General features: G+C 40.2%; 1 protein-coding gene across 10 annotated transcripts in view; it reads right to left on the bottom strand.

The window, feature by feature from the left end:
• Positions 1–25,212, bottom strand: part of LOC125432449 (FRAS1-related extracellular matrix protein 1-like) — a 189,590-nt gene extending 164,378 nt beyond the window's left edge. For 9 of the 10 annotated variants that reach the window (XM_048495970.1, XM_048495971.1, XM_048495972.1 and 6 more), the window contains exons 1-11: positions 24,916–25,047; positions 16,827–17,080; positions 16,429–16,523; positions 13,133–13,431; positions 8,928–9,127; positions 6,497–6,820; positions 6,278–6,386; positions 4,521–4,652; positions 2,242–2,586; positions 1,134–1,276; positions 515–711 (exon numbers count right to left, since the gene is read on the bottom strand). In XM_048495970.1, coding sequence (XP_048351927.1) covers positions 515–711; positions 1,134–1,276; positions 2,242–2,586; positions 4,521–4,652; positions 6,278–6,386; positions 6,497–6,820; positions 8,928–9,127; positions 13,133–13,431; positions 16,429–16,523; positions 16,827–17,066 — 2,084 coding nt within the window. In that variant the 5' untranslated portion in view covers positions 17,067–17,080; positions 24,916–25,047. Of the gene's footprint in view, positions 1–514; positions 712–1,133; positions 1,277–2,241; positions 2,587–4,520; positions 4,653–6,277; positions 6,387–6,496; positions 6,821–8,927; positions 9,128–13,132; positions 13,432–16,428; positions 16,524–16,826; positions 17,081–24,915 lie in introns of all 10 variants that reach the window. The other variant, XM_048495969.1, reaches the window with a different exon arrangement.
• Between the last annotated feature and the right edge of the window lie 1,878 nt (positions 25,213–27,090).

The raw sequence follows: 27,090 nt of genomic DNA, 5'->3' as shown, positions 1-27,090 counted from the left end.
TAGGGGGGCAACTGTATTTTTGGTGATGTTTTAATTGTGTGGAGGTTGAGAGAGATAGACAATAAGATATGTTCTCAATATGTTAAAAATTGTAAACAGTTTTTGGTTTCTCTCCTTACTTATGTTATCATTTAAAAGCGATCAATCAATCAATCAATCAATCAATCAATCTCTCTCTCTCTCTCTATATATATATATACACACACACATACATATATATATACATACATATATCTAAATATATACATACATATATCTAAATATATCTATATCTATATCTATATCTATATCTATATCTATATCTATCTATCTATCTATCTATCTATATATATATATATATATATATAAATAAAGAAATAATACACTCCCTTTTGGCATATCGCTTTTTTAACAGTCATTATTTGAATCTCCCACCATCAGACCCTGTTGCTAAAATATTTGAATCCTACCACTGTAAACATGCTTATATAGTACTGATATTTTTTTTAAAAAAACTTCTAAAAAGAATACTTACCTAGGAGAAGTAGGAGAGAAACAAGGCTTAGTAACTGTGTAAATAAGCTGGTTGTCTGGCAGTTCACTGTCTGTAAAATGGAGGTGGTCCTTTGTGATAGGCACAATCTCTGCTTCCTTTACAGCAAGGTGCCTTATAGTTCCAGGGACTTCCTTAGGCAAATGGTCTTTCACAGGAGTAATGTAAATCATCATAATCTACAAGAGAATTGCATTATCTAAGAATATTTGTCACACAATCAGATTATTTATCACTTGCTAACATTTCTCTGTGCCTTAACCTGGATGGTCCAGGGTAGTTTCGTTTTATCAGATCTAAGAAGCTAAGCAGGGTAAGCCCTGGGAAATATTTGGATGGGAAACTATGGGCACAAAACATCCTATAAGTGCCAGAAGAACTCCTTAAAGTGAAATTTGAGACTTAATCAGCACGTGGACATTTTTCCCTCCAATTTCCACAATTCCCAAAGAAATAATTAGGAATCTGCTCATTGCTAGTGAGAGGATACTCATACTTAAAGTTGGACCCCAAGCTCCTAAACATAGGTCTGATACTATTCAGGATATTCAGGATAGTTACCCCCTACAATTCAGTATTTCAAAGACAGAGGGAAAATTACCTGAGGATTTGAAAGGTTAGGTGGTTCTTGACTATCAGCTACAGTAAACTCATAGGAGTCTTGGAAGATTTCTCCTCCAAAGTGATGATAGTAAACTGATCCATGGAAGAGATCTCTTTGCAAGAAGGTCATCACAGGGACACCTTGAAATTTCAAAAGAGCACAAACACAATTAAAAAAAATGTACCCCCCCCCCTATCATCTTTATAAACCTAAAGCAGAAATAGTATTGTTGTGGTGGGTTTTCCGGGCTGTGTGGCCATGGTCTGGTGGATCTTGTTCCTAACGTTTTGCCTGCATCTGTGGCTGGCAACTTCAGAGGTATATCACAGAGGGAAGTCTGTTACACACTATGTCCAGAGGGTTGTGAATTTCAATGGTCTCCCTGTGCAGTCTGACAAACTAACCTTCTGAATTGTCCAGAATTTCAGTGTTTTCAAATAAAATGTTATGTCCAGTTTTGTTTAAGACATGTTCTGCAACTGCAGATTCACAAACACCATGACGACTTCAACAGGAAAGAAGAGACTCTGAGAATTAACAAAGCTTGGCTACCAGTACTTAAAAACACCAAAAGCAAATCCCAAGGGCATGCTAAATTCATGAACAATGGATTCCACCCAAACACAGGATTTGCATTCACCAATACTGCTGCTGCTGCAAGGCATGAAAGTGTGAATCACTCCCTGGACTATTAAGCCCCACCTGCAATACAATGCTGTCAACCACATCTTTGCATAACAAGTTCCACCCAAACACTTACTGATTGGTTCCCTACCCTGGGACAATATATACCCCAAACATTCCCTTCTCTCTGGATACAGTGTGTAACAGACTTCCCTCTTTGATACACCTCTGAAGATGCCAGCCACAGATGCAGGTGAAATGTTAGGAACAAGATCCACCAGACCACGGTCACACAGCCCAGAAAACCCACCACAACCAGTTGAATCTGACCATGAAAGCCTTCGACAATACACAGAAATAGTATTGATGATTTTCTTCTACTTGCAATTTCCTCTAATAATCCATAAAAAGGATGTCTACCTCAGGATATTTCTAACCATTCTGTTGATGCCAGGAAATGCGCCTTTCAATTACTATCTACCTGATCCATCTGGGAAATGTTGTTTGATAATTTCTCCAGCACTGGGTGGTTCAGTTATTGTATAGAGAATATAATCGTCACTTGAATCAAAATCAGATGCCATAAGTATGCGATTTTCAATCAGGACCGTCTCTCCTTCTTTCAGCTCAAGGACAAGATTATTCACCAGGAATGGTGGACTGTCATCTTTAGGAAGAATGTTAATAGGAAATTTATGTCTAAGACTGTGTTTTCCATCAAAGATTCTGAAGACAATGTCATCACTAGCTGTGTCACTGTCATCATGATGGTAATAGACAACTCCATTTCTGAGATCTTTGACTCCAAATTTGAAGCCTTTGTTTCCTAAGAACCAAGAAGAAAGCACATGTCAGTTGAATACACATACAGTACATAAGAATGCAAGAAGAGCCCTGCTGGACAAGACTAGTGGTCCATTTAGTCCAGGGGTAGGGAACCTGCGGCTCTCCAGATGTTCAGGAACTACAATTCCCATCAGCCTCTGTCAGCATGGCCAATTGGCCATGCTGGTAGGGGCTGATGGGAATTGTAGTCCCTGAACATCTGGAGAGCCGCAGGTTCCCTACCCCTGATTTAGTCCAACAACCTGTCCCACAGAACAGCCAACCAATTGCACTTAATGGTTAACAGACAAGGTACAGAAGCCAAAGCCTTCCTTTTGACTTGCTTCCTGGCACTGAATTTCAAAGATTTTCTACCTCTTAACAAGGATATGCTCTTTATCAGCGTCACTCTTCTGGTCACGTGGGGGGCGCAAAATCGGCCCCCCACGTGACCAGGAAGTCCTGCTGCCTCATCGTTTTCATGTGCCTCGACATTGTTTATTTTATGCCAATAAAGGCTTGTAAAAAAAAAATGTGCCTCGACACAGTCCATGTGTCACTGACATGAGCAAGGTCAGAGCGCTGGAAGACCATGAGGCAGCAGGAACCCCTGACCCTGCCCATGTCAGTGACACATGGACAGGGTCGAGGCACGCGAAAATGACAAGGCAGCAGGACTTCCTGCTGCTGCCAAGCACCTTCAATCCCACCCATGTCGCCATGGACTCCCCCTCCCTCCCTTCCTCCCCTGCCACCTGGACACAGCCTGCAGTCACTTCTGACCTCCCTTTCCTGCTCCCCAAGTCCAACCCCTTCCTGCTCCCTAAGCCCCACCCCCGGCCTCAGTGCTTATAAAAGCAGGTCTCTGAGGCCAGGACTGCAGTCTCTTCTGGCCTGCTTGGAGCGGAGGTCAGAAGGGACTGCAGGGGTAGTCGGGGGGGGGGGAATTGGGCACCCTAGATCTTGCCCATGTCCATGGTGACATGGGTGGGGTCGAGGGCATTGGCAGTGGGGGGGTGGAGCCCAGGTGGTGGTGGGCAGAGCCTGGGGGGCGTCATCTCCGGGCGCCATTTACCCCTGGTGCGCCTCTGTTCTTTATTCACTATGGGTTGCAGCCATAGATTGATCTCTCTTCCATAAATCTGTTTCTGCCTCTTTTCAAGCCATCTATACTCTTGGCCAGTCAACGTCTCCACTGGTAGTGAATTCCATAATTTAATTATTGGTTGAGTAATTAAATCTGTGCTTGTAAAACTTGTACATAACATTTCTACAAATTACTGCATAGCATCAGTAGCTCAGGCAGTTTTCCTGGAATCTGCATAATCAGCAGCAACTAATTTGACCATGCTTAATACTTTGTAACTGAGCAACTGTGAATTTAGGGTCCTTCTGAACTTTGTCACTAGCAATGGCCACTGTATGACAGAACTGTATGTGTGATTTGCTATAATGTGCAAACAATTCGAGCTATATCCCTATTATTTGAATTGTTGCATTAAACCATCAAAATATGAAAAACAAATAAATGTGTGCAACTATGAGAAAATAATTTCAAGAAAATAAAATTAGGGGAAAAGAGAATGTATTTTTTGTATACACTGCTAGTATCTAGGGAGTTTCTCATGGAATGTACATACTTTGCCAACTATGTAAACTAGAAATAATCAAGAAATTTACTAAATAGCATAAAATATTTGTGATGGTTCAAATTTGCTTTGCTCCGCAGATAAGCCATATCAAGTTTGTATCCATATCACCTACTTTGTTCCAAGAAAATTGTGACATTTGGAGAACATGGAGAAACAAGTATAATGATTGTTGGAAATTTCAAGTAATTATTAATTAGAAATTTCTAAAGAGGGACTGTAAATTAATCTCCTCCCCCATTATAACACATGGTGGTCATCATTTAGAATATTTGAACCAACAAACCTTGGATTGTGAGCCAACCATGAATCAAGCCTTCCACCACAAGCAGTTGAACAGCATCAAGGTTATCATTGTCTACAATCTGAAGGATTTCCCAGGTAATTGGGCGAGACTGTCCTTCCAATAAGTTGAGTCCTGTAATTGTATATTAAGTACAATAAAGTCACAAGACTCACTGTGATCTTTATTGGAGCAATTATTTCTACAGATACTATTGGCTTTGTCTTATGTTCTGTATCAAAAAATGTAAGCAGCTCCACTATATGTAGTAAAACTGCTTGCAAATTCAGGTTAAAAATCAGAATAGAAAGAACATTTCTCCAAATACACAAGAAAATACCAGAACTGCTCACACACAAAATCAGATAGGCTTGATATTTATTTATTTATTTATTTAAAAAAAACCATTTCAGTTACATCTTTCCAACTAAACAGCGTTCCCAAGGCAGTGAACAGCAAAACATTAAAACATCAAGACATAAAAACAGCATATAAAATGTAAGTGTATATGAAATATTTAAACAAATAAAACATATGAACACATAACCACACAACTGGGGAGAAGAGCCAATAACAGTTAGTGAGGGAAAGCCAAATAAATAAAAACAGTCCTCATCCTCTGAGAGATGACAACAATCGCGGAAGACATATGAATTTCCCTGGAAAGGGAGTTCCAAACTTTTGACTCCAGGGCTAAGAAGGCTGTTTCACAGGTTGCCACCTGTCTAGCCTCAAATGATGGGGGCACCCAAAGCAGACCTTCCAAAGATAATCAGAGTGGACAAGTAGGTTCATAAGGAAGTAGGTGATCCTCCAGGTATGCTAACCCCAGGCCATAGAGGGTTTTAAAAGTCAAAATGAACACCTTAAATTCTGTCTGGAAACAAATTGGGAGCCAGTGTAGACAGAACAATACTGGAGTGATATGACCCCTACAACACCCTCCAATCAATATTTTAATTTAATCTAAATATTTCCAAGGCACATACCATGATGGCAAGACTTCTCTTGCTGGCAAAAGACACATCTGACCACCACTGTCACTTGTTTATTCATCAGAAGACCTGGGTTCAATACCACTCCCAAGCTATGAGCCTGTTCCTTTAGGTGGAGTGCAACCAGAAGAGGAAATATCCCAATTCCTGGGTCAAACTGTTCTCCCACCATTAAAACCTCAATTTTGTCTGGATTAAGTTTCAACTTGTTAGCTCTCATCCATCCCTAAATGTATATGTATGGTTAATAAAGAAGAAGAAAAGAGTTTGGATTTATACCCAGCTTTCTCAACTGTAAGGACTCTCAAAGCAACTTACAAGTTCCTTCCCATCCTCTCCCGACAACAGACACCTGGATGACAGCATTCTGAGAAACTGTGACTAACCCAAGATCACCCAGCAGGCTTTATATGTAAGAGTGGAGAAACAAATCCAGTTCACCAGAAGCCCACCACTCTTAACCACTACACCACTTTGGTAAAACATGGAAGTAAAAGAAAGAGGGAGGAATTAAGGGAGAGACTTTCTGTACTTTGACATGTCACATTGAGAATTTATAAAACTTGGAAAATGTAGTAGGTTACTATGATCCATAAATAAAAATGAGACCTTCTACAAGGATAGTAAACTTCAAATTTGTCCAGTTAACACTCTGGAATGTTGTTATCTTAAAGGTAAAAAAATCCACAGCACCCCAAAGATACTATAGAGGTTGACATCATGAACCCCTCTACATTATATAGTTTCAAATAAAATTCTTCTTACCCATGTTCCATGAGACTCTAGGAGCATTGGTTTCTGCACCTCGTATTGAAAAATGGACCAAAATAGGAAAACTGTTCATGAAGAAGCTATCAATTGCTTGAAACTCAACCTAGGAAAACAAGATTAATGAAGCATTTTTTGTAAGTTGAGTTGTGAGAATAAACCAGCTTGTAGGCTTGGGAGAGGGTGGAGGAGAGGACCATTACTACCCCATCTCACCTCATAGTTCTGTCTCTCAGAATGAGAAATATTGGGCGGCTGGAAAGCAATTTTTGTCTCATACAAATCCTGCCAGGTGAAAGATGTAATGGCCTTAGAATGGTCTTCCAGGTGGGTAATGTATCCCTGAGAAGGAGGTTTAGTAATATTGAATACCAATCTTTCTCTTGGGGAGTCTTCATCTTCAGCATCCAAAGTCACTGTTGTAACAGGAGTAAGAATAAATTCATCGATCTCCAGGATGAACATGGACATGAATGCAGCTTGAGGTTGTCTGTTGGGAATAGCCCCTGTTATCATCACAGGAATCCATACATTTTCAGCCTATGAACAAGGAAACCAAATAATCTCTGCACAAGGATTAAAAGTGGAATACATGTTTTAGCAGTATTTTAAGGCTGTTTCTGGAATATCTGGGTGCTAATACAAAAGGACAAGTATTAAAATATTTATTAGTCATCCCTGCTTTTTGATAGTTAAGCTTAAATGCCTGGAAAAAGGAGGAGAACAAAAGAATGGGGCCTATTTTATCACCTTTAGAACACATGCTCCCCCATCCATCAGTCATTTACCTTCTTAAACAAATGCAAAAAAGTACCTTGTCACATTAACCAAAGATTAGTAGAGGTGAGCATTGTGGTTGATTAAACGCATCTACAATGATAAGATCACATTCACCAAATCAGGCAGGAATGACAGCTGAGCAGAGAAACCATGCAGACTGTGAATTTGTGAATGTGAATTTTGAAGACAATTCTGCAGTTCATCCTTATATGTTTACTTTGATTTATATCGTTTTTATCTACTTCTTCCCATAGGAGCATGGAATAGATCTTGGTGCTTCATGGGCATAGAATCATTTCATACACCCAGGATCATTTGATGCACCTATGCAAATGCCTCTAGGCCTGCTGCCGGGTTCTCTGTTGAGTGGCACTTTCAAAAGATTCCCATACGTTGGAAACTGTCTAGGTTGGAAACCTGCAGGTGGTGACAATCTCCTGGCATTACAACTGATCTCCAGAGGACAGAAGTTAGTTCACCTGAAGAAAATGCCTGCTTAGGAGGGAGGACTCTATGGCATTATATGCTGCTGAGCTCCTTCCCCTCCCCAAACTCTGCCCTCCACAGGCTCCACACCCAAATCTCCGGGAATTTTCCAGCTTGAGGCTGGCAACCCAAGAAACAGTTCTTCCATGTCAGGACTATTAATGTGAAGCCACTGTGATCTGTGCAATAAAAAAATGGACCTGCAATGGCATGCCACATGCCTATTTGTCTGGCATCCCCACTTCAGAAGCACTAATTCATTAAACAACATCTCAACTTGAGTTTTGCACACTATTGAGTACATAGATCAACTCTAAGAATTATTCACATGGCAGACATGATTTTTTGGTCTGCATTTAGTAGTAGCATACAGTAATATAGTGAATATAGTAATATATTAGTAAATACAATAAATCAGCAAAAAATTTCTTGGATTGATTACACTTTTCAAAATGCAACTGAGCTATAATGCATTAATGTTATTTCTAAAGATAAACAAATGTTTGATGATAGCTGAGGATCACAGTATGCTCAAAGAGGAAAGAAGGCAGAAACTGAAAAATGTAACTTGCAAATCTGAATAAAATTTGTTTCCATTTTAGCTAGATTACACCCTTCCAATGTTTGTACTTATGGCTTTCCACTTGCTGGTCAGTTGGTCCCTTTAATTGTCATCTCCTCAGCAAATGCATTTTAGGATGAATTCACAAGATCTTAATATTGGTGTTGGCTTTAATTAGATACACACCTCATCATACGGCAACATAGTAAATAAGTTGCCAAGTTTACAGCCCAATCTAGAGCCCCAGGGTGGCCAGGGTCGGTGCTGCCCTGTTACCTCCAGAAAGTTTTTCAGTGGCACAAGGGGGCAAAATTTTTTATAAAATCCTCCCAGCCAGCAGAAAGACCTCCATTGTGGCATAAGTCACAAGCTTGGCCCATGGCATATCTAGAAGAAAAGCTGAGGTAGAAGCTGACAAATGTTGGTTCCACCCTTGGCCATGTCTCCAGAATGCCCCCACTATGTCAGCTTTGCCTCCAGCAATGCAACTATACCAGGCATCTCAAAGGGCCATGGCGGCCACCCATGAGCAGATTTGCCCCTCCACCAGGACAAGTGCCCTAGGTAGGGCAAATTTATTGGTGCAGCCCTGTGCATCATACACAACCTGGATTGGGCTATTAGTCATCCACTTCATGACATTTGGACATTTAGTCAGAATGTACACCATAACAATCAAGTGGCCGCTTTCTAACTAAAGCAGAAGGTTTTGAAGTTTAGGACAGTGGTTAAACTGTAACATTTGTTTTGGGGAAGAAGAGGAAATAAAATGCATAGAAAAAATAGGCTGTATTTTCAAATGTATCTCTTTATTCTTACCTGTAATGGATATCTACTCTTTTTTCCTTGGATTTCCACATGAATTGGTATATAATCCATATCAGGTGATGGTGGGCTAAGGTGTTGGTACCTAAGTCCTATCTCTAGAAAATCTTCACAGCTCATTTTCAGTAGCTCTATTTTTTCAAATCTTGAATAGCAGGCAGCATTAGAGGAACAAGACACTTTAGATTCCCTAGCTGAAGGTGGATAGGGAGGAGAATAACTTGGATTACTTCTAAACCTTTTCAAAGTTCTACTTTATTTTAACATACACATTTTTACATTGGTTTATACATTTTTAACAAGTAAGATCTTGAATAAATTGCTAAGCAGAGAATGTTCAGTACACATTATTAATGGTGGCTGAAATGTAGGAGAATCAGGTTCAATTCACTGTCAGTTCCAGTGAATGGGAACAGTGGTATCATCAAGCTACTGACTTGACTGGATTTTCCTTTGGGGATATCTTGGGAGCACTATTAGGGGGGTGGGACTTTCAATGGTTAGGATAGGTGAGGAAGTCACACTCTGTTGCCAATAATTTATTCACCTATGAAAAAAATCTGCTGGATCTAAGAACATGGTTGCCCTATGCTAAAATCATAGTTCATTACCTTCTGGTCTAATTCATATTTTAAATAAATGATTAATTCTAGTTTTCCTTCATATATCAGAAATGTTGTTGCATCTTCATATGATTATTCATGATGTAAAAAAGGAGAAAAAAGTTTCACAGCATTACCTTGATATTAAATAATTACTGAATCTGTCCACGCTATACTTATGAACAACAACAAATTGTCACTTTATCTTATATTGTCACTTTATCTTATAGCATCCAGAAACAATACCTAATTTGAAGGATCCAAGAACTATGCTAAATTTTCAAATGCTGTTACTATAATAATATAATACCCGTAGCATCACCCAAAGCAGTTTCAAGTATCAATAGAACTCAGAGCCAGAAGTATCCTCAATTAGTCAGTAGCTTAAAACTATGTGAAAGAATATACTCCTTAATTTTCATTGCTCATCTGTAAAAAAAAAAAGGTTTGACTTGGGTTGTTTCTTCATACATACAAGACTGAAAGGGTATTTTAAAGTGCGTCTATGCTTTAAAACCAGCCATAACTCAGTTAAAGCAGATTTGCATTATAGCAGAACTCTTTTATCTCCAGATTTGAGAATCCTTATGGTTGACAAAAGTGGGATATAAATGCAAATTATTCTTCTTGTTGTTCAGTGGCCCAAAGTCCTACATATTCATATGTAGGAAAATTGTGTAAGGACACACAGACAAGATATATTCATGTTTAGAGGTGTGCATTTAAAAAAAATCTTATATTAATTTCATTTCAGGGGTTTGGGGAGGGCATGGTTTTCATGATCTTGAATTTTCATGGATGCTGTTACTGGTATAGGATTCTGTTTTGGATTTTTTTAGATTCCAGAATTTTTTTTAGATTCCAGAATTTTAAAATCATTATTTTGCCACTGTTTATTATTCCCCATTTCTTTCCCAGAGGCAGCAGAAGTGAGAAAGGAGATAAAGGGTACCCAGTGGTACATGTGCCCTTTAAATTTGAGAGGTCCATTACTTTGGATGGGAAAAGCTAGCCTCTGAACCTTGAAGACCAGCTCTACTGCCACAGAAAACAATGACAAATTTAAAGTGCATATGTGCTAGAAAACTGCCAGGGGGTGAGGAGGGGGGGTTGATTCTAAGTAATGGGCAGTACACTTGGTCTCTAGATTCTGCAGACCAGATCTTTCTTGCACTGAAACAAAGGCCATTTTTACACGGTCAAAATATCCTGGAGTGAGCATGGAAAATATGCCTGTGCAACTGGGAACTCCGCAGGGCTCCTGAAGCTGCACAGAGTCTGCCCAGGTATCCCTGCGCAATATTTACCTTAGCTCAGGATTTCCAAAAATCACCAGTCTGGAGGTTCTTTTTAAAAACCCCGGTGTGATCCTGCTTGTGCCTGTGCCATGCAAAAACCAATCAGGAGCAGGACCAGTTTATTTTTCCTGCCCAGCCGGCTGATCTCCTGGCCTGATGTCTATTCAAGCTGCCACTCAAAAGCAGCAGTCAATCACAACAATCACTCAATCTAGTTTCCTCAGTGCAAGTTTTTTTAAAAAATCAATTAGCAGACCTATTCACTAATTTTCTCCCTCTGACTGCAAAATCTTATTTTAAACCATTGAAAACACAAATCAATTTCTTCCATTCCCCCAGCATATATACAAAAACACCACTCAGGGGCAGACCAAGTGTATTGTTCCTGCCCAGCTGGCTGATCTCCCTTCCTGACGTCCATTCAAGCTGCCACTCAAAAGTGTGGGACACTGGGCATGCTCAGAAATGCTTCTGAAGCAAATACAGAAGTCAGGGTCATGCAGAGCAAACTGGAGCACTACTAACTCTGCTCCTGGGCAGAAGCGGGAACCATGCATACATAGAAACCATACATAGAAACCATGCATACATAGATAAAATAGCCTAGGTATATATGATCCTGGCTCAACCGCGGTGTAATTGTGCCGTGCAAAAAAGGTCTAACATATCTTTTAAGTGGTTTTGAATGCCTGCAGCAACAACCAACCCAGCTTTGGGCTCCCCCAATCTACCACAGGCAGCAGGAGCAGTGAGGGTGGAAGGAGAAAAGACATTCAGAATAATTATTCAAAATAATAATAAAAAACCTTTTAAACATTTTACATGCATGGATAAATAAATTATCTTCACAGAGCGTTATATCATCACTGCTTCCTGAATACTTATTTTATTTTACTAAACATTTGATATCCAAGTACAGATCTGGATTAAATCCAGAGACATATCTATTGGATATTAATCAGATGCCAGGTCAATGAATATGCATCCTCTTTGCAGGTGCGTTTAGTTAGCATAGCCTTCCATTGTAATTCGTTTCCCTTTGCTTGATAAGCATGCTAAAGATCCTGCTTTCTGAACAATGATGATGCCTCAGGGATTTCCTTGAACATGTTAACTGCAGTATAAGTTCTGTTATTAATCCTGGTGTATTTCCTTCTGCAAGATAATGTCACTGCTTACATACTGAAAAAAAGAGGTGAGGATAATCACCTCACCTTATGTATGAAGCTCCACCTCCAAAGGAATTATGGATATATTCAATCCAAAGAGTAATTAAATTCTGAAAGCACACTTCAGCCTATTCTTATAAATGACTGTGATAGTATTTATGGAGAAAAAAAGAATTTTTTTAACAGCCCGGAAACCACACAGCACCCCCCAAAAAAAGAAATTGCACTTGGATAATCAAGATGAAAGAACATTTACAGCACATAAGAAGCAGCATTGGATGTCACATTTTCAGTCATTTCTAAGAACAAGCTGATGTTTATGTATAAGAATGAGGATGGTGCATATTATCATGCACTGCTTGTATTCTATCCAGTATTGTGAACTAGTTAAGAGTGGTTGAGTGCCAGGGTGTGGAGAACAGTGGAGTCTAATCTGGAGAACCAGGTTTGATTCCCCACTCCTACACATGGCCGACAGATTCTAATCTGCTGAACTGGATTTGTTTCCCCACTTTTCCACATGAAGTCTGCTAGGTGACCTTGGGTCAGTCACAGTTCTCTCTGAACTCTCTCAGACCCACCTGCCTCACAAGGTGGCTATTGTGGTGAGGGGATTGGAAAGTGATTGTAAGCTCCTTTGAGACTCCTTAGTAAAAAGCAGGACATAAAAACCAACTCTTCTTATTTTACCCTGATAAACTGTGAGGTAGTTTAAGTTGTAAGATAGTGGCTGGCCCAGTGGACTTCATGACTGAGTGTGGATGATCTCCCTGCTTCCAGTCTGATACTGTAACCACTACACAACATTAGTTCAAACTAGCCATTCACTGTACCTGTTCTATAAAAAACAGACATAGCTATGAATATGAGTTCTCTCATTCAGACTTTTCAAAATTAAAATTTGAAAAACTCCATTGGAGGAATCACTTAATCTGTTTTAATCTTGTCCTATATTCATTCTTTTCAAGAATACATTTCTCCTAATCAGGATTGAGGGAAGATTTTTTTTCTTTTAAGTGCTGGTTATTCTTTGCATCTGCATGATCAGATGCCAAACAGAAATACAAATGAAATTTTAAAAAGAATTTTACCAAATTAAAATGTTTTAATTTATTTTAAAAGGACATCACCTTTTTGCAGTTTTTGATAATCTGATGTATCTTCATTTTTCTGATTTCTGGAGTCAGCAAAAACTATTTGGCCCACAGCAGGAAAGAGCAGTTCTTCAGATGGCATGATTTTCACTGCGCAAGCTTTACTGACTTTATTATAGTTGAAAGTTAAAACATTTCTGTCAATTGGCTGAGAAGTTCCAAAGAAATCTGGAACTTCCAAAGAGATTTTTCCAAACTGAATGAGACTTGATTTTGAACTTCTGATCTCTATATGAAGAACAAACTTCTCCACAAAGGTCTCCAGTTCTGTAAACCTGAAGTGAGAGGAATATTGGACATTAAATTATAAGCTATATCTTCTAGTCAAATCCCTACACGATTTGACTGGCAATCCCTGCATGAAAGCTTAGAAGAATTTGGAGCAAGGTTTATTACCAGCTACACATTTGAGGGGAAAACAATAATATATGCAAGCATTTAAAAATTCCTTGATTGTAGGATTCTGCCTTGATAGTTATTTGGCTTTGTTTTCATATTATAACACATAGAATATACTTTAGTTTCAAGGAGCATGCCGTTCCATTATATGAAAACAATAAGCCTGAATACAGTTACAGTTAGCATTGTTAATTATCTGTATTTCAATCAGTTAAATTGATAAGAGTTGATTAAACTTTCATATTAGCCAATTGTCTATGTATGTACATAGTTGCTTTTGTTTGTTACCTTTTGTTCGTTACCTGATAAATTATTGCTTCTTAAAAAGGATAATTGTTTTCTCTCTCCTTATTCTGAAAGACAATTCCTTTTGTCGCAGTGATATGCCAGACTCAAATTCAAACAACTTCATATCCTATCAGTATTCTGGAATATGTGGTTTTATGACATTGTTTTCAGGAATAATTTATTTTTAATAGTTTATTTAAATTTCATTTACAGAGTGTTATAAAGTCATAACGTAAGTGATATATATAGAAATCAGTATATTGAGAAAGAAAAGAGACTAAAACAGAAAAAAAACCCTATCTACTGACAAGAAAGAAAGGAATAATTGTAGGCTACAGCTCCTATTGCTAGAAGAAAAGTGTGACTGTAGTTTCTGTAGGGTTCTGCACGGGCCAACATCATCATTGTCAGCCTGGTAAAAATGCTATTTGGAGGGGGAACTTCCCACAGCTGCCATCACCAAATCGAGGAAGCACCACTCTTTTCCCTTCCCAATGGTGTTTTCATTTAGAAAGTGGCGGCATCCACCTGGTGCTGAGCGAACGGCACCAGGTGGATGCCGCTATTTTTTAAAAATTACCTCCTCGTCCTGGCATAGCTCCATCAGGACGAGGGGACATGCCCTCTGCACTCCAGCCCCAAGCCATTGCCAGAGCCAGGGGGGCATGTCCCCTCATCCTGACAGAGCTGTGCAGGGACAAGAAGCTAAGTTTGAAAAAAAAAAGTGGTGCACCTCGTGTTGAGGTGCTGCCATAGGCTGCAGAAGCTCTGGGCCACCTGCACAACATGTCTGAACAGCCCCAAGCCAGCGCCGGTGTAATGTACACCAGTGCCCCACCGCTCCCGGGGCCCATGCAGAATCTGCCTTTACCCCTGGTTCTGAAGTTCTGAATGAAACAGGGAAAAGAGACCATTTTGCTATTATTAAAGTATTAATTTGATAGCCTTTCACTGGCAGATGCTCAAGGTAATGGACAAGAAATAATAAAATAGTAAAACAAACTATCACATTAAAACCTGTAGTAAAAACATTTCTGTCTGGATATAGGTATAGCCATGCATTCTCCCTCTAATGCTAAATCTTCACTCCCTTTCAAAAGGAGAGATGGCCCCTTTGAGGAAACAGCACCAATCTAGGGAGAGGGAATTTTAAAGCACCACTGTTCAGACCTATAACTCTTCAGAAGTTGCAGCATTATTTTACTTTTGGCAAATCCACTTTTCAAAGCACCAAACATCATTGAGGACAGTTCAACCGAAAAGAACCAATATTTATCTGACAGAGGAGATGGTGTAGGAGAAAAATAGATGGAAGGTAAATAAGTAGGAGATAAATATATACAAAAACTTTGGCTCAGAAGTCATTTGTTTGTTTTTTAATTTTCAGGCACTGGCACAGATTTTATTTATACTTTTTAAGTTTTAGTAGCTTAGATGTTCAAGGATGGTACAGTTTTAGATACATCTGACTTAAGGATTATTACAGGGTCCTAACAGGTGACACTTTTCCAAAGTGTCTTCACATACACCCTTGACTCAGAAACCCAAACCAAACAAAAATCTCTCTGTGGAGGTAAAAAAAATTATCAAAACCCAAAATACACCAGACTAACTGGTTTCAGGATTCTTCTTCTTTTTAGAAGATCTATTCCTAGCCTGTTTATATATGTATGGCCCCCAGTGGAAAGACTCTGCTCTTCCACCTCAGTCTTGGCCCATTAATAAACAACCAGTTCTCCTTTCTGGATATTAATTTTGCTCAATCAGCTCAGGCTGATATCATATAACCAGTCGAATTCTTCACACTGACTGAAATGCAACCTCAGAGCAGATATGTTAACACAGTTAAGGCAATCAGATGTTCACACAAAGGAATCCGAATCCAAAAACATACTCCAATTTTTCTTGTCAGGGGGATATCCTCATCCCTCTCTGAATCATTCAGTTGTTATACCAATCACAGTGCAGGTTAGCGCATCCAATCAGGTTGCTTCCCCTGTTCCTAGTCAGCTTATTCCCCACTATGAAATGTAAACAACCTGGCCTTAGATAGACATGCACTTTTTAGATTCAGTTATACTGGGCAATCTGTCACAGGGATGAAAAATGAATGAGTCTCAATGAGGGGACTCCAGACAAATCTAAAAAGTTTGGACTTGCTGGTGGAAGACAATTATAGAAACAGGCAGTTGAATCTCTCTGGGAAAGGATTTCCATGATTTTTAAAGCCTTTATTAGCATTATAAATTACGGCAAAACATTTATCAATAAAAAGCAAATAGAATGCATCAAATATATACACATACAAATAATTCCCATGAGTTTTGATTGTAATTCCAGCTCTTATCAATAAAAAGTCCAAACATAGTCTCCAAAAGCTACAATCCATAAGTGCTTACTATTTTATGGTTCAGATAAAAGGTGACACCTGATAATGAGATAATTGCAACATCTTTCTATAAGTCCTCCACACTTGCTTGGGTTTGATTATCAAGTGTCCTGGGTCCATGAATTTTCTTATTTTTAAAAATAAAGGAATTAACTATATAAACTGTATTCAAGCTTTTGGCAAACTGAGAACACACCTGTATACTCTCAGCATCACACTGTCTTCTTTTAGCAGCGGGCAGCCATTATGGACATATTTAACCTCATTGGGTAAGAAATGGCAATCAAATACCTGATAAAAGCAGAAGCAAATAGTGATGAAAATGAATCACTGAGGTTCTTCTTCAATAGAAGTATGTTTTCTTTCTTACTCAAGGCAGGGTTTTCTGAAATCAGTATTATGGTAAATATAATCAGTAAAGACAAGGCTGGTGAACCCAGGTTATACTGTACTGCACCTATAATACCACAAACATGAGAATAGTGATCATGATTGTGCCATCTTTTAGAGAAGAGGTAATACCTATTAATTTATATTTTATAGTCACTTACAACTAATGAACAAGCAAAAAGAAACTAATATAACAGCACTTACCTCAGGTGTCAGCTTCCCAACTCTCTGTGTCACTGGCTCATTTAAAACCACTTCTACTTTGCAAGAGTCCATCTTTTTAGAAATGTTAAACTGTAGGTCATTTTCAGTCACATACACAGATAGTCCTCTTTCAATGCTGATCCCTCTATTCACCAGCACAAGCTGGGCTACAGTTAGACACTCAGGATTTCCCAAAACAACAAGGCTAGTCCATGTGAGGAAAGCATTCACAGTTTCCATCTTCTGGGGGCTTCCTTTAGTTTGTTAAAACAACAAAAGGTAATCTGAAGATGGTGTATGCTTACGAGATTAATCCCTCAGCATCATTTTTAAAATATCATCAACTCATAGTTTATCCTTAGATGTACAATAAAGTTATTTATCATGCTTTTCCTCATGGCAGTCCAGAGGTTAGAAATGTTCAGGTATTCACTTTCATTGCCAAATATGATTAGCACATCTTTTTTCAGTTTCCTTTACAATAGTCAACAGATAGTAATTGCTCCTTTGTCATTTAAACAACTTAAAGTTACTATGTGTGGACAGGAAAAAAGATATGTAAACAATGTAAAATGAGATAAGCGAATATTAAATGTCTTGCCTTCATGGTAAATAAAATATATAATGTCACAGAGCAGTTATGAATTAGCTACAATTAATATGTTGCTAACTCCAATCTTTTTGCTTGCATTTTCCTTTACCAATTCCTCTGTCCACCTTTTCATTTTTTCTACCTTTGGATGTTGGGATTTCATGAAAGTTGCCAGAGGCATTGCAGAAGGAAGACTCAAGTCCAAACTGGATCTGTTAGTCAGTTTACATTGAACACAAAGTTTTATCAAGAGAAAAGGTCTGTAAAGCTCACAAAGTAAAATCAAAATTTAAAGGGGGGGGGGGAGGGAGCATACAGAACAGTGGAAGAGTGGGATAATGGGGGAAAGGAAGGCAACCTTACCCATTTTCATTTTTTTAAAAAAGAATGTAGATTACAGTTCAGCTACATTGTGTGGTGCTCTGACTCCCAAAGCTATGGGAAAATGGTCTCTGCAAAACTCATTCAATTTCTAACTATCCAGAATGAAGGGTTTGAACGTTGGGAAAAGAAACAATGTAAACAAAGAAGCCACACAACAGAAGACAGTACTTATATATGGAAGAACTCAACTCAAAGAGGGCATTCTCTGGATCTACAACAGAATGAAATCAGAGTGTGGGCATTTGGAAGTTCTTTGTGAGGTTGGAGCTCAGAGTTGGGCTGTTACCCAGATTTGAGCAGGTAAGCTTTCAAAGAAGACACTGTCTGAAGCTATGTATACTTGATTCAGGTGGGGGAAACACTAACGTCATGTGTCAGGCAAACCCTCTTGACATCAAAGCCCTTGAATGAAGATACAGTGTCAATCTTACCTTTGCTCTTCCATGTGCCTGGGCTGTCTATAATATCAAAAAGTGACTGGGAGGATCTTCAGAAATGGCCCCCCTGTCTGGCTATAAGCTTGCCTGGCAACATAATGGGGGTTGTAGAAACCATGAACCAGTGCAGCAGTGAATGTGGACTAAACTGAAGTTTAATTCCAACAAAATGGAAGTGCTACTAGTAACCAGAATGTCTGATGTGGTGGGTTTTAACGTTCATTGAAGGAACAGGTCTTACATTAGGTATCTACAACCACAACCTAGGACAGTGGTGGCGAACCTTTGGCACTCCAGATGTTATGGACTACAATTCCCATCAGCCCCTGCCAGCATGGCCAATTGGCAGGGGCTGATGGGAATTGTAGTCCATCTGGAGTGCCAAAGGTTCGCCACCACGGACCTAGGACTTCTTTATCATTCTTCCATGCTTTTTCAAATTAGATAAAAGGTAGTTTGAGAAAGGACAAGGATACCACATAAAGAAATTAAGGGGAAATGACTTTCTGAGGAAGTTCAGAGAAAACCTGCTGCAGTTTGAAAGTCAATCTGTAGGAAGACTTCCATGAGAAAAGACTTGGAGAAGGAGGATGAGTTGGTTTTTAATCTGCACTTTCTACCTACCTTTAAGGATTCTCAAAGAGTTTTACAAGCACCTTCCTTTCCACTCCTCACAACAGACACCTGATTCTCCAGATTAGTCTCCACTGCTCTTAACCAATACATGACATTTGCTCTCCACAGTAAGTACAACCATGTGTATTCCACCTTGGGAGATTCAACAACCTAATTTTAAACTTAATGATGCTTTGGAAAAAAGTTTATTTGATAAAAAACAAAATAGGAAACTCAACTATCTCCTTCATGGAGGCAACACATGCACCTCTCTACACAGAGAAGATATACAATCTTTGTTTATACAGAAGGATTAACGAGAAATGCCACTTTCTTGTAGTTCCTGTTTCAGTAGAAGAGAATTTCAAAAATCTTAGTTATCTTTTTCCAAGTAGCAATAAAATTTATATAGTCAAAAGCCATTAGGTGAAAATTAAAAACAAGCAAAAAGATAGGCTGGCCCAAAAGCACAAATCAGGCTGCAAGAAATTAGGCTCCAGGCACAATATTCACTACAATGTTTATAGCGACCAATGCAAGAAATGACGCCATGTGATTGATAAGCAGGTCTATATCAGCTAGAAGAAAAATAATTTCCCCTGCTGCTGGACCCTAGTCCAGACAGACTAAGATTGTCACAATAAATTTAGGAAAGGGGTCAGCCTGGATAGGCTTGATAAATACCCTAAACATTCGGTAAAATTTGGATTCAGATTTATTTGGGCATAAAATTATCTGTATGCCCGAATAAGACAAATAACTTATTCAGATATACCCGAATATTTACGTTTTTTCACTGCAGGGGGTGCATGTTTAAAGCTAGTGACACTAAAATGTCAGGGTATCATCCAGAGACTGTCCTGATGATACCACCCATTTATGGTGAAGTTTGGTTTAGGGGAACCAAAGTTGTGAACCCCCAAAGGGGGTGCCCCCATCCCCCATTGTTTCCAATGGGACCTAACAGGAGATGGGGCTACCCCTTTGAGGGTCCATAACTCTGGCCCCCCTGAACTAAATTCACCAAGTTTGGGTGGTATCATCAGAACAGTCTCTGGATGATACCCTGATATTTTGGTGTCACTAGCTTTAAAATGCCCCCTGAAAAGCCCCCCAAGAAATTTGCCCAAGATTTCCTGTTCTGCAGTGCCTTAATTCCATTGTAGCCAGTGGGAAATTTCTGAGTGTGTAATCAGGCTGCATATTTTTGAAGATAGAGGCACCAGACTTTCAAGGTGGCCCCAGAAGCCCTCCTGGTAATAGCATCCAGGCTTGGTGAACTTTGCTTCTGGGGTGGGTTCAATTTTATGGGCCCCCATAAGGCTTATTTTGTTTCCCTGTTCCTGCATGTGAAGCCTGCTGACTGAGTTCTCTCAGAACTCTCTCAAACCATGCCCCCACCCCGAGAAGCAAAGTTCACCAAGCTTGGATGCTATTACCAGGAGGCCTCTAGGAGCCACCTTGAAAGTCTGGCGCCTCTATCTTCAAAAATGTGCAGCCAGTGCTTACACACTCAGAAATTCCCCAGAACCTGCCAGGGTCTTCAGGAAGTTCTGTGGTGGGAAAAATTACTTTTCCCACCATAGGCTTCAATGGGGCTTGTTGTTATGCCCAGCTGGCTCTGCGGTAGAGAACAGCTAAAATTCTGCAACCACCAACCAGCTGCTTGGCAGTGTCACTAAGGGCGCTTTGGTTTGCAGCTACAACAGCTGGTGGTCCTCTTACTCCCCTGCTCTGCCACAGTTCTGAGAAAGGATATACAGGCAATTGTCATCTGCACACTTGTACTCTGCTTCTTCCTGCCCCTGTGAGTCATATAAAAGTGGCAGAGAAGAAAAAGGTGCTATGTCCATACCCCTGACCTTCCTTCCAAGCAGGTCCTGAGCAATCCCAGAGAGCATGTGGCCGTGCCAGAATAGTAAAATAGGCTGTGAGATGGAAGGAAAAGTGGCTGGCTGTTGAGAAAGGAATGCTCACTGACCAAAATGGTTGTGAGGAATGAGGAGGAAGGGCAGACATCTGCCAGGCAGGGGGTTGTGGTTGGTACCAGGATGTCCCATGGTGTTGGGTGGATTGATGGTCTTGTTGAAGCAGAAGCTGTAGGGAAAGAGTGGGACTTGAGGTATAAAGAGGACGGGGGCTTCAGGACAGCACAAAGGTATTTATCCTTTGGCATGGCATTATTATCTTTCCCTTTGAGCTTTTCAAGGCATGTGGCAAACCCGTAGCCACCCCTTGCCACCCTCACCCACCCTGATCCATCCCTTGCCACTCTCCCCATTCCTAGCCATACCTTGCCATCCTTTCCCACCCCACTCCACTCCTCCCCACCCTTAGCCACCCCTTGCCACTTTCCTCTCCCCCACCCCTAGCCACATCTTCCAACCCTCCCTCACCCAAGCCTTACCTTACAGCCTGCCCCTGGCTGAGGCCTCACCTTGCCACCCCACTCTACTTGAACCTTCACCTTTCTGCCCTCCACCAACCCAAGCCTCCCCATTCAGCACTCCTACCCTCCCAAACCACTTGGTTCCATCCTCTTCCAGCCCAATGCTCACCTTGCTGCCCGCCCCCCATCCAAAGCCACTCCTCTCCACTTTCCCCCTATTCTTATCTTCCAATATACCCACACTTCTCCAGCCTCTCCCAACTCCAAGCTGAAGACCCAGAAACACATAAGTGTCCCACTGGTAGGGGATGCTGCAGTCCCACTAAAGCCCATTGCAGGGGGAGATGCTTCCTTTTTGACCCTTTGCTAGGGCCCATTCCATCTCCCCCACAATGGGCTTTGCTGCTAGTATGTAAGAAAAGCCTTACTGGATCAGGTCATGGTCCATCTACATATCCCACATTTGAAAGATTAAAGGCAACAGCCTTCTCTTCCAGTATTTCTCCTGTAGTTGATGCTTAGAGATATGCTACCTCTGAGCCTGGAGGCTCTGTTCAGCTGGCACAGCTAAAATGTTCCTCTCCAGAGCATGTCTTTTAAAGAGCCCTTCGGGGGAGGGACGGTATATAAATTTGATAAAATAATAATTAAAATGTACTGATGATAATTAATGCATTTTAAGCTGGTGAATTTCATTATTATGTGGTGTATTAAGAAGTCATTACCAACATCATCTTGACTATACTGCTGGTTAGTCAGTCTGTCATTATTGTGGTCCATAGCCCATATATAAATGCAGCAAAAACATGGTATTATTGTATTGGAAAGGCAAAGGTAAAGTACCAAATAATCATAAATAGTCCCCTGAAGAATGTATGGCAAAACATATTAATGAATTCTCAATTGGACCTATTAGTAATGTTGATGGACTAATTTAGACTGAATATGCTATGTTACAACCATTATAAACCTCAAATATGTTTTGCAGCTCCAAACAATTTTTTTTTGCGGGGGGGGGGTATAAAAACATCTCTTTTGATAGTAGATGTTGCTTTCTGCTGATTTAGACCTAGGCTCCAATAGCAAGGACAGGGCAAAACATAGTAAGGAAGGTCCTCTGCTTCTGGGGCTTCTCAAGGACACAGGTGCCAGGAAACAGGATTTGGGTCTAAAAGCCCTTTAACATGGCTGTTGGCTTAGTTGGAAGCAGGTGGCTGTGAAAACTATTCTGTTTAGGAAAGGTGATACTAGAAATGTAAGAGGCACTCTTGTGCTCTATGGAGAACATTTGAAGATGGAGATGGCCTGCTGAATTTTTTGGTTTCTATACTGGGAAGTCCTTTCTATCTTAATCATTTTCATTTGTTCAAAACTGAAGGTCATTACGAGAAGTGTAATATGTCCCAAAATATAAAATCAGCAGGGATCAGGTACAAGGGGAACAACATAAATGAGACATTATTCAGATTAATTACCCATGAATGAATTCCATGTTCATATCATTAAAGGATCCCACAGCAGTCAACACCAATTGATCGCGTAGGTTTATAATGGATTTTCTAGACTTTCATATTTTCATTTTTGCTGTGCTTCTGGTACACACATAGAATTCCTTATTACTGCATCCATATAATACATTTATTCATTCTTTCATAATTCACCTTTCTTACTGAGACTCAAGGCAGATTAGAAAATTTAGCAATGCTATAGGAATAAGCTAAGGTATATATAAATTTGATTATAAGGAAGGCTGATTCACAGAGTTAGAAAATAATGCAACAGAGCAGCATACATACAATACAAACTACTGTAGCCATAAACTACAGCCCTTGCCCAGGGGCTTAGGGGAGCAAAATGGTGCCCAGGTCCTGCCCCCCCCCCATGCCCTCCACCACTTACTTTAGAGCAGTCAGCAGAAAAAGCAGCTGGCTGAAAAAGCAGCCTGGCTGGGTCACCGGCTGAACTAAGGTAAGTGGGGGTGGGTGCCCCCCACAGCCCCCTGCTCCTCCCCCACTTACTGTAGTTCAGCCAGCTGCAAAGAGCAGCCAGCTGAAAAAGCAGCCTAGTTTGACCAACAGCTGAACTAAGGTGAGTGGGGACAGAAGGGGTGGAGGCTGCCCTCCACTCTCTCCCCACTCCCTCCCCTCACTTACCTTAGTTCAATCGACTGCAAAGAGCAGCTGGCTGAAAAAGTAGACTGGCTGCTGGGCCTGGTGAGCTGCGGCAGGGGGGAGGGGTGTGAGGGGGTGACCCCACATGACCCCAATGGCGTGCACCCGGGGCACAGTGCCCCCCACCCCATTGTAGCTACACAACTGCCCTTACCCCTTGGTAAAAACATATTCTTGAACAGTTCCATTTTATTATAGCATTGTTCCTATATAAAAATGCCCTCCTGAACTGTTATCCTAACTACATCCTTAACAGAAATATTATAGCCTTGATTTTCCTGTTTATCTCTTTGAACCTATCAACATTTTTTTTTGCCTAGCTGTGTTCCTTTCATAAATCTGGATAGCAAATTTCTTTTCATATCCAAAGGATCCATTTTCTTCAGATCTAAGATGATGAAAACTCATAGTGACCCTTTTTTCATTACTTGCTATGAGCTTTGTTCCATATGACAATACAGTAGTATGAACGTTATGGGCCTTTACATTGTATGCAGTGTTCAGTTCCAGCAGTAGTTTCTATTACTTTACAATTTGCTGAAAGATTTAATGAAAACACAGTTACCCTTCAGTTGCCAGGAAAAAACACAGGAATATAGTCTAAAGCTTCACACACTTAAAAGACCATGATGAAAATGCACCTGCATCTTGTCAGTTTAAAATTAAAAGCCAAGTTACAGGGATTCCTGGTGCTGCTAATTGTTAAAGTCTTATTAGATCCTCTTTCCCCCTCATGCTAATTAGTTTTGTATGGGGGAGGATTTCACAAGTATGTATAGATAAAAAGACAAAATATTCACAGGACTTCTTTGATAACTAAAGGGGATTTGAGTGTGGGCGAAAAACCCATCTGTGATTTTAAACACCTGGTAGCCTGAAGCAAGCAGGTGTGAGAGAAATATCTGTTTAAATGGTGGAAATTTTTAAAAACCTACTGCAATTCACATGAAAATCCAGATTCCTAGTTAAGTGCATGAATAATTTATCAACTGCCATATAAAATGAGAGGGGTCGACTTTTGTTCTCTGCTGAGTCCACTTGCCATGAAAAAAGAGAAAGTTTTCGCAACAAAAAAGCTGCAATTTGCCCAGAAATTTTATAAAAAAGCAGAGTCCCACTGAATGATTTCCATAAAGCTGAGAAAGGAAAAGACATTTAACAGGATTCTGAATAAAGGCATTTAATACAACAATAATAGTCTTTTGCTTCTGTCTTTTGTAAATAAAATATATTTAAAAATACAGCTTCATTATTAGTATTTAAGGTAAAACAGTTTCAAAGATAGATTTTAATACATCACTAAATACTAAAAAAAGACACTTTGGAAGAAGCAAACATACAGATTCACTCCAAGCATGAACATACAGCATTATTCGTTTCTATTCTTGCCTAAAGTAAAAAATTTAAACAGGCCTGCTCTTTAGGCACCCAAAAAATGTGGTCTTTGGAAGGGAATGGAAAATAGCAAAAGCTTGCCAAGAAAGGAAAATCAAAGCCATACCTGCAAGCTGCAAAACAGCTTTAGGAATCCCCTCAAACTTTTCTTTTCATGTATTTGAAAGTGGAACTTTTCAAAATGGTGGTAATGTTTCTTAAAGTCACTTTTAAATCCTTCCAGCAAAGCTACCCAAGTAAAAGGAAAAGAAATAAGAGGCATTAAATGTAATTGTCCCAGAGCAATCTCCTCAGAGGAAAAAGAGCCTTAAAACACAGGAAATCTGTCTAAGCATTTTCATTGTGACTGGCCTGTATTCACAGATGTTACTGATTCAAGTGAGATAGCAATTCCAAGCTCCTAAAACAGATTCCAAGTGAGAAAATAGGAAAAGTCATTGGTTGCTATTAGATACGCATTCTGAAGGTTGTTTTTTTAAAAAAAAAAAAGTATGGGCAGCAAGGAATTTGTGGCCTGGATTAGAGGTTTATGGCAATTAAGGAATTGTGACGAATGAGAATTCAGTTGACCTCTTGAACAAAAGAAAAAAGTGGTTAAGACTGCAATAATAGGCATGCTTATTAACTTGGAAGCCTCACTGAACTCAGTAGGATTTGTTTCACAGTAAATATGCTAAGGATCTCACAGCATAATTTTTGACTGCATTGCTAGTATTTGGGGAAAATACATCAGAATATTTTAGAAGTTTAATAGACATGGAACTGTCAAGAAAACGATGCTATAGTATTATTAAAACCTGTAAGCCTCTAAGGCAGCAGAAAGTTTTAAACAAACATAGGTTTTTGCATACAGGCCTGGAACAATGACAGTCAAGCCAGCAACTTCAGATGGAATAATAAAAGTCAAGTTTATTTATTTACATCAATCGAGGATTATCTGCTGCAGCAACAAACCAATTCAGTTCTAAACATATTTGCAATGTGTGACATGTGCTCTTGATCTCATCTGAAAGATGGATTCGATTGGATCTGTACAGATGCAGGTAACAATGGTTGATTTCTGGCTGCAGAAGATATGCCCCCCCCCCCATACAAATGACCCCCATGATTCCCTTTGCCATTCACCTTGGTTCTGGTCCTTTCTAGGTACCTGGGGTATACTGAACTCTTCCACATTCTCTGTTGGAGCGTCTCAGAGTTCAGGTATGCCATATCAGCAAGAGCCTGCAAAAAGATGGATTCTTCATTCATGTTCCTATTTCATTCTCACTCAGGTGAATTAGTTTATTGGGAGGTATGGAAAGGTATCACTGGAAAACTGGTAAGAACTAGTTCCACAGCTTGCCCCTCTTTCCCAGCCACATGATCTAGACAGAATCACTTGTGCCCAGTTGTGACCCAGAACCTGCACTGGCTTCCTTGTGGCAAATCAAAAAGACAATACTGTGATTGCACCTGAGGGCTTACTTCCTTGTGTCCTGTCCTGCTGCACTTTCAAAGACTGAGCACTTAAGTTCCTGACTCCCAAAGAGTGCCCAGGTGGTACCCTGCCAGAATCCTACAGCTGCTGAACTGACAGAAGAAGTCTGATATATGACTTCAAACTGGGGGACCACCCTCTTGCACTGATCATAAGGTTCTCTCCACCTAGCTAGGCCATTGTGGTGGCTGCCCAGATGTGTATGATTGTCTGTCAGAAGTACAGGGGGACCCCTAGAATCATCAGCACCTTCTACATCACTGCCCAGAACTGATACTTGGACAGGGGCATTTCATCAGTATACCTCCATATCCCTAAGCTGTGTGTCATCTTTCGGGGGCCTCACTGAACAAAAGCTAGCTTCCACATATGCACCCAAGTTGATCCCCCCCATTACTTCTGGCCATCTTGTAGGATCTCTCTTTGACAGCAGCAGCCCCCTCCCCCCGCCCCACTTGCGAAGGTGGCATCCTACACCTGCAGGGCCTTGCTGAGATTAGTGTTGTACTTCAAATTCTGGCACTTCTGCTGCAGAGAAGAATCATGGGACAACACCACTCCAGGACACTGGAAAATCAAGGCAAGAAAAAGAGAAAGATGGGTGAACATGCTTCATGATGTCACAGTCTGCATAATGGAGCAGGCAGATAGGAAGGAGGAGAGTAACAGCTGCAGAGAGAAAGGAAGACAACTGATTTGAGTTAGAGCTACATAGATAGGAAGCCGTAAGGGAGGCCTTCGAGGCTTCCACAAGTGCAACAAATCAGGCAATAATTAGTGCAATCAGCTCCTTTAGGGAGA

The sequence above is a fragment of the Sphaerodactylus townsendi genome, linkage group LG05 (assembly GCF_021028975.2).
Source record: "Sphaerodactylus townsendi isolate TG3544 linkage group LG05, MPM_Stown_v2.3, whole genome shotgun sequence".
NCBI classification, from domain to species: Eukaryota; Metazoa; Chordata; class Lepidosauria; order Squamata; family Sphaerodactylidae; genus Sphaerodactylus; species Sphaerodactylus townsendi.
The sequence above is the reverse complement of the archived record's forward strand: the minus strand, read 5'-3'. Positions and strand labels throughout refer to the sequence as shown.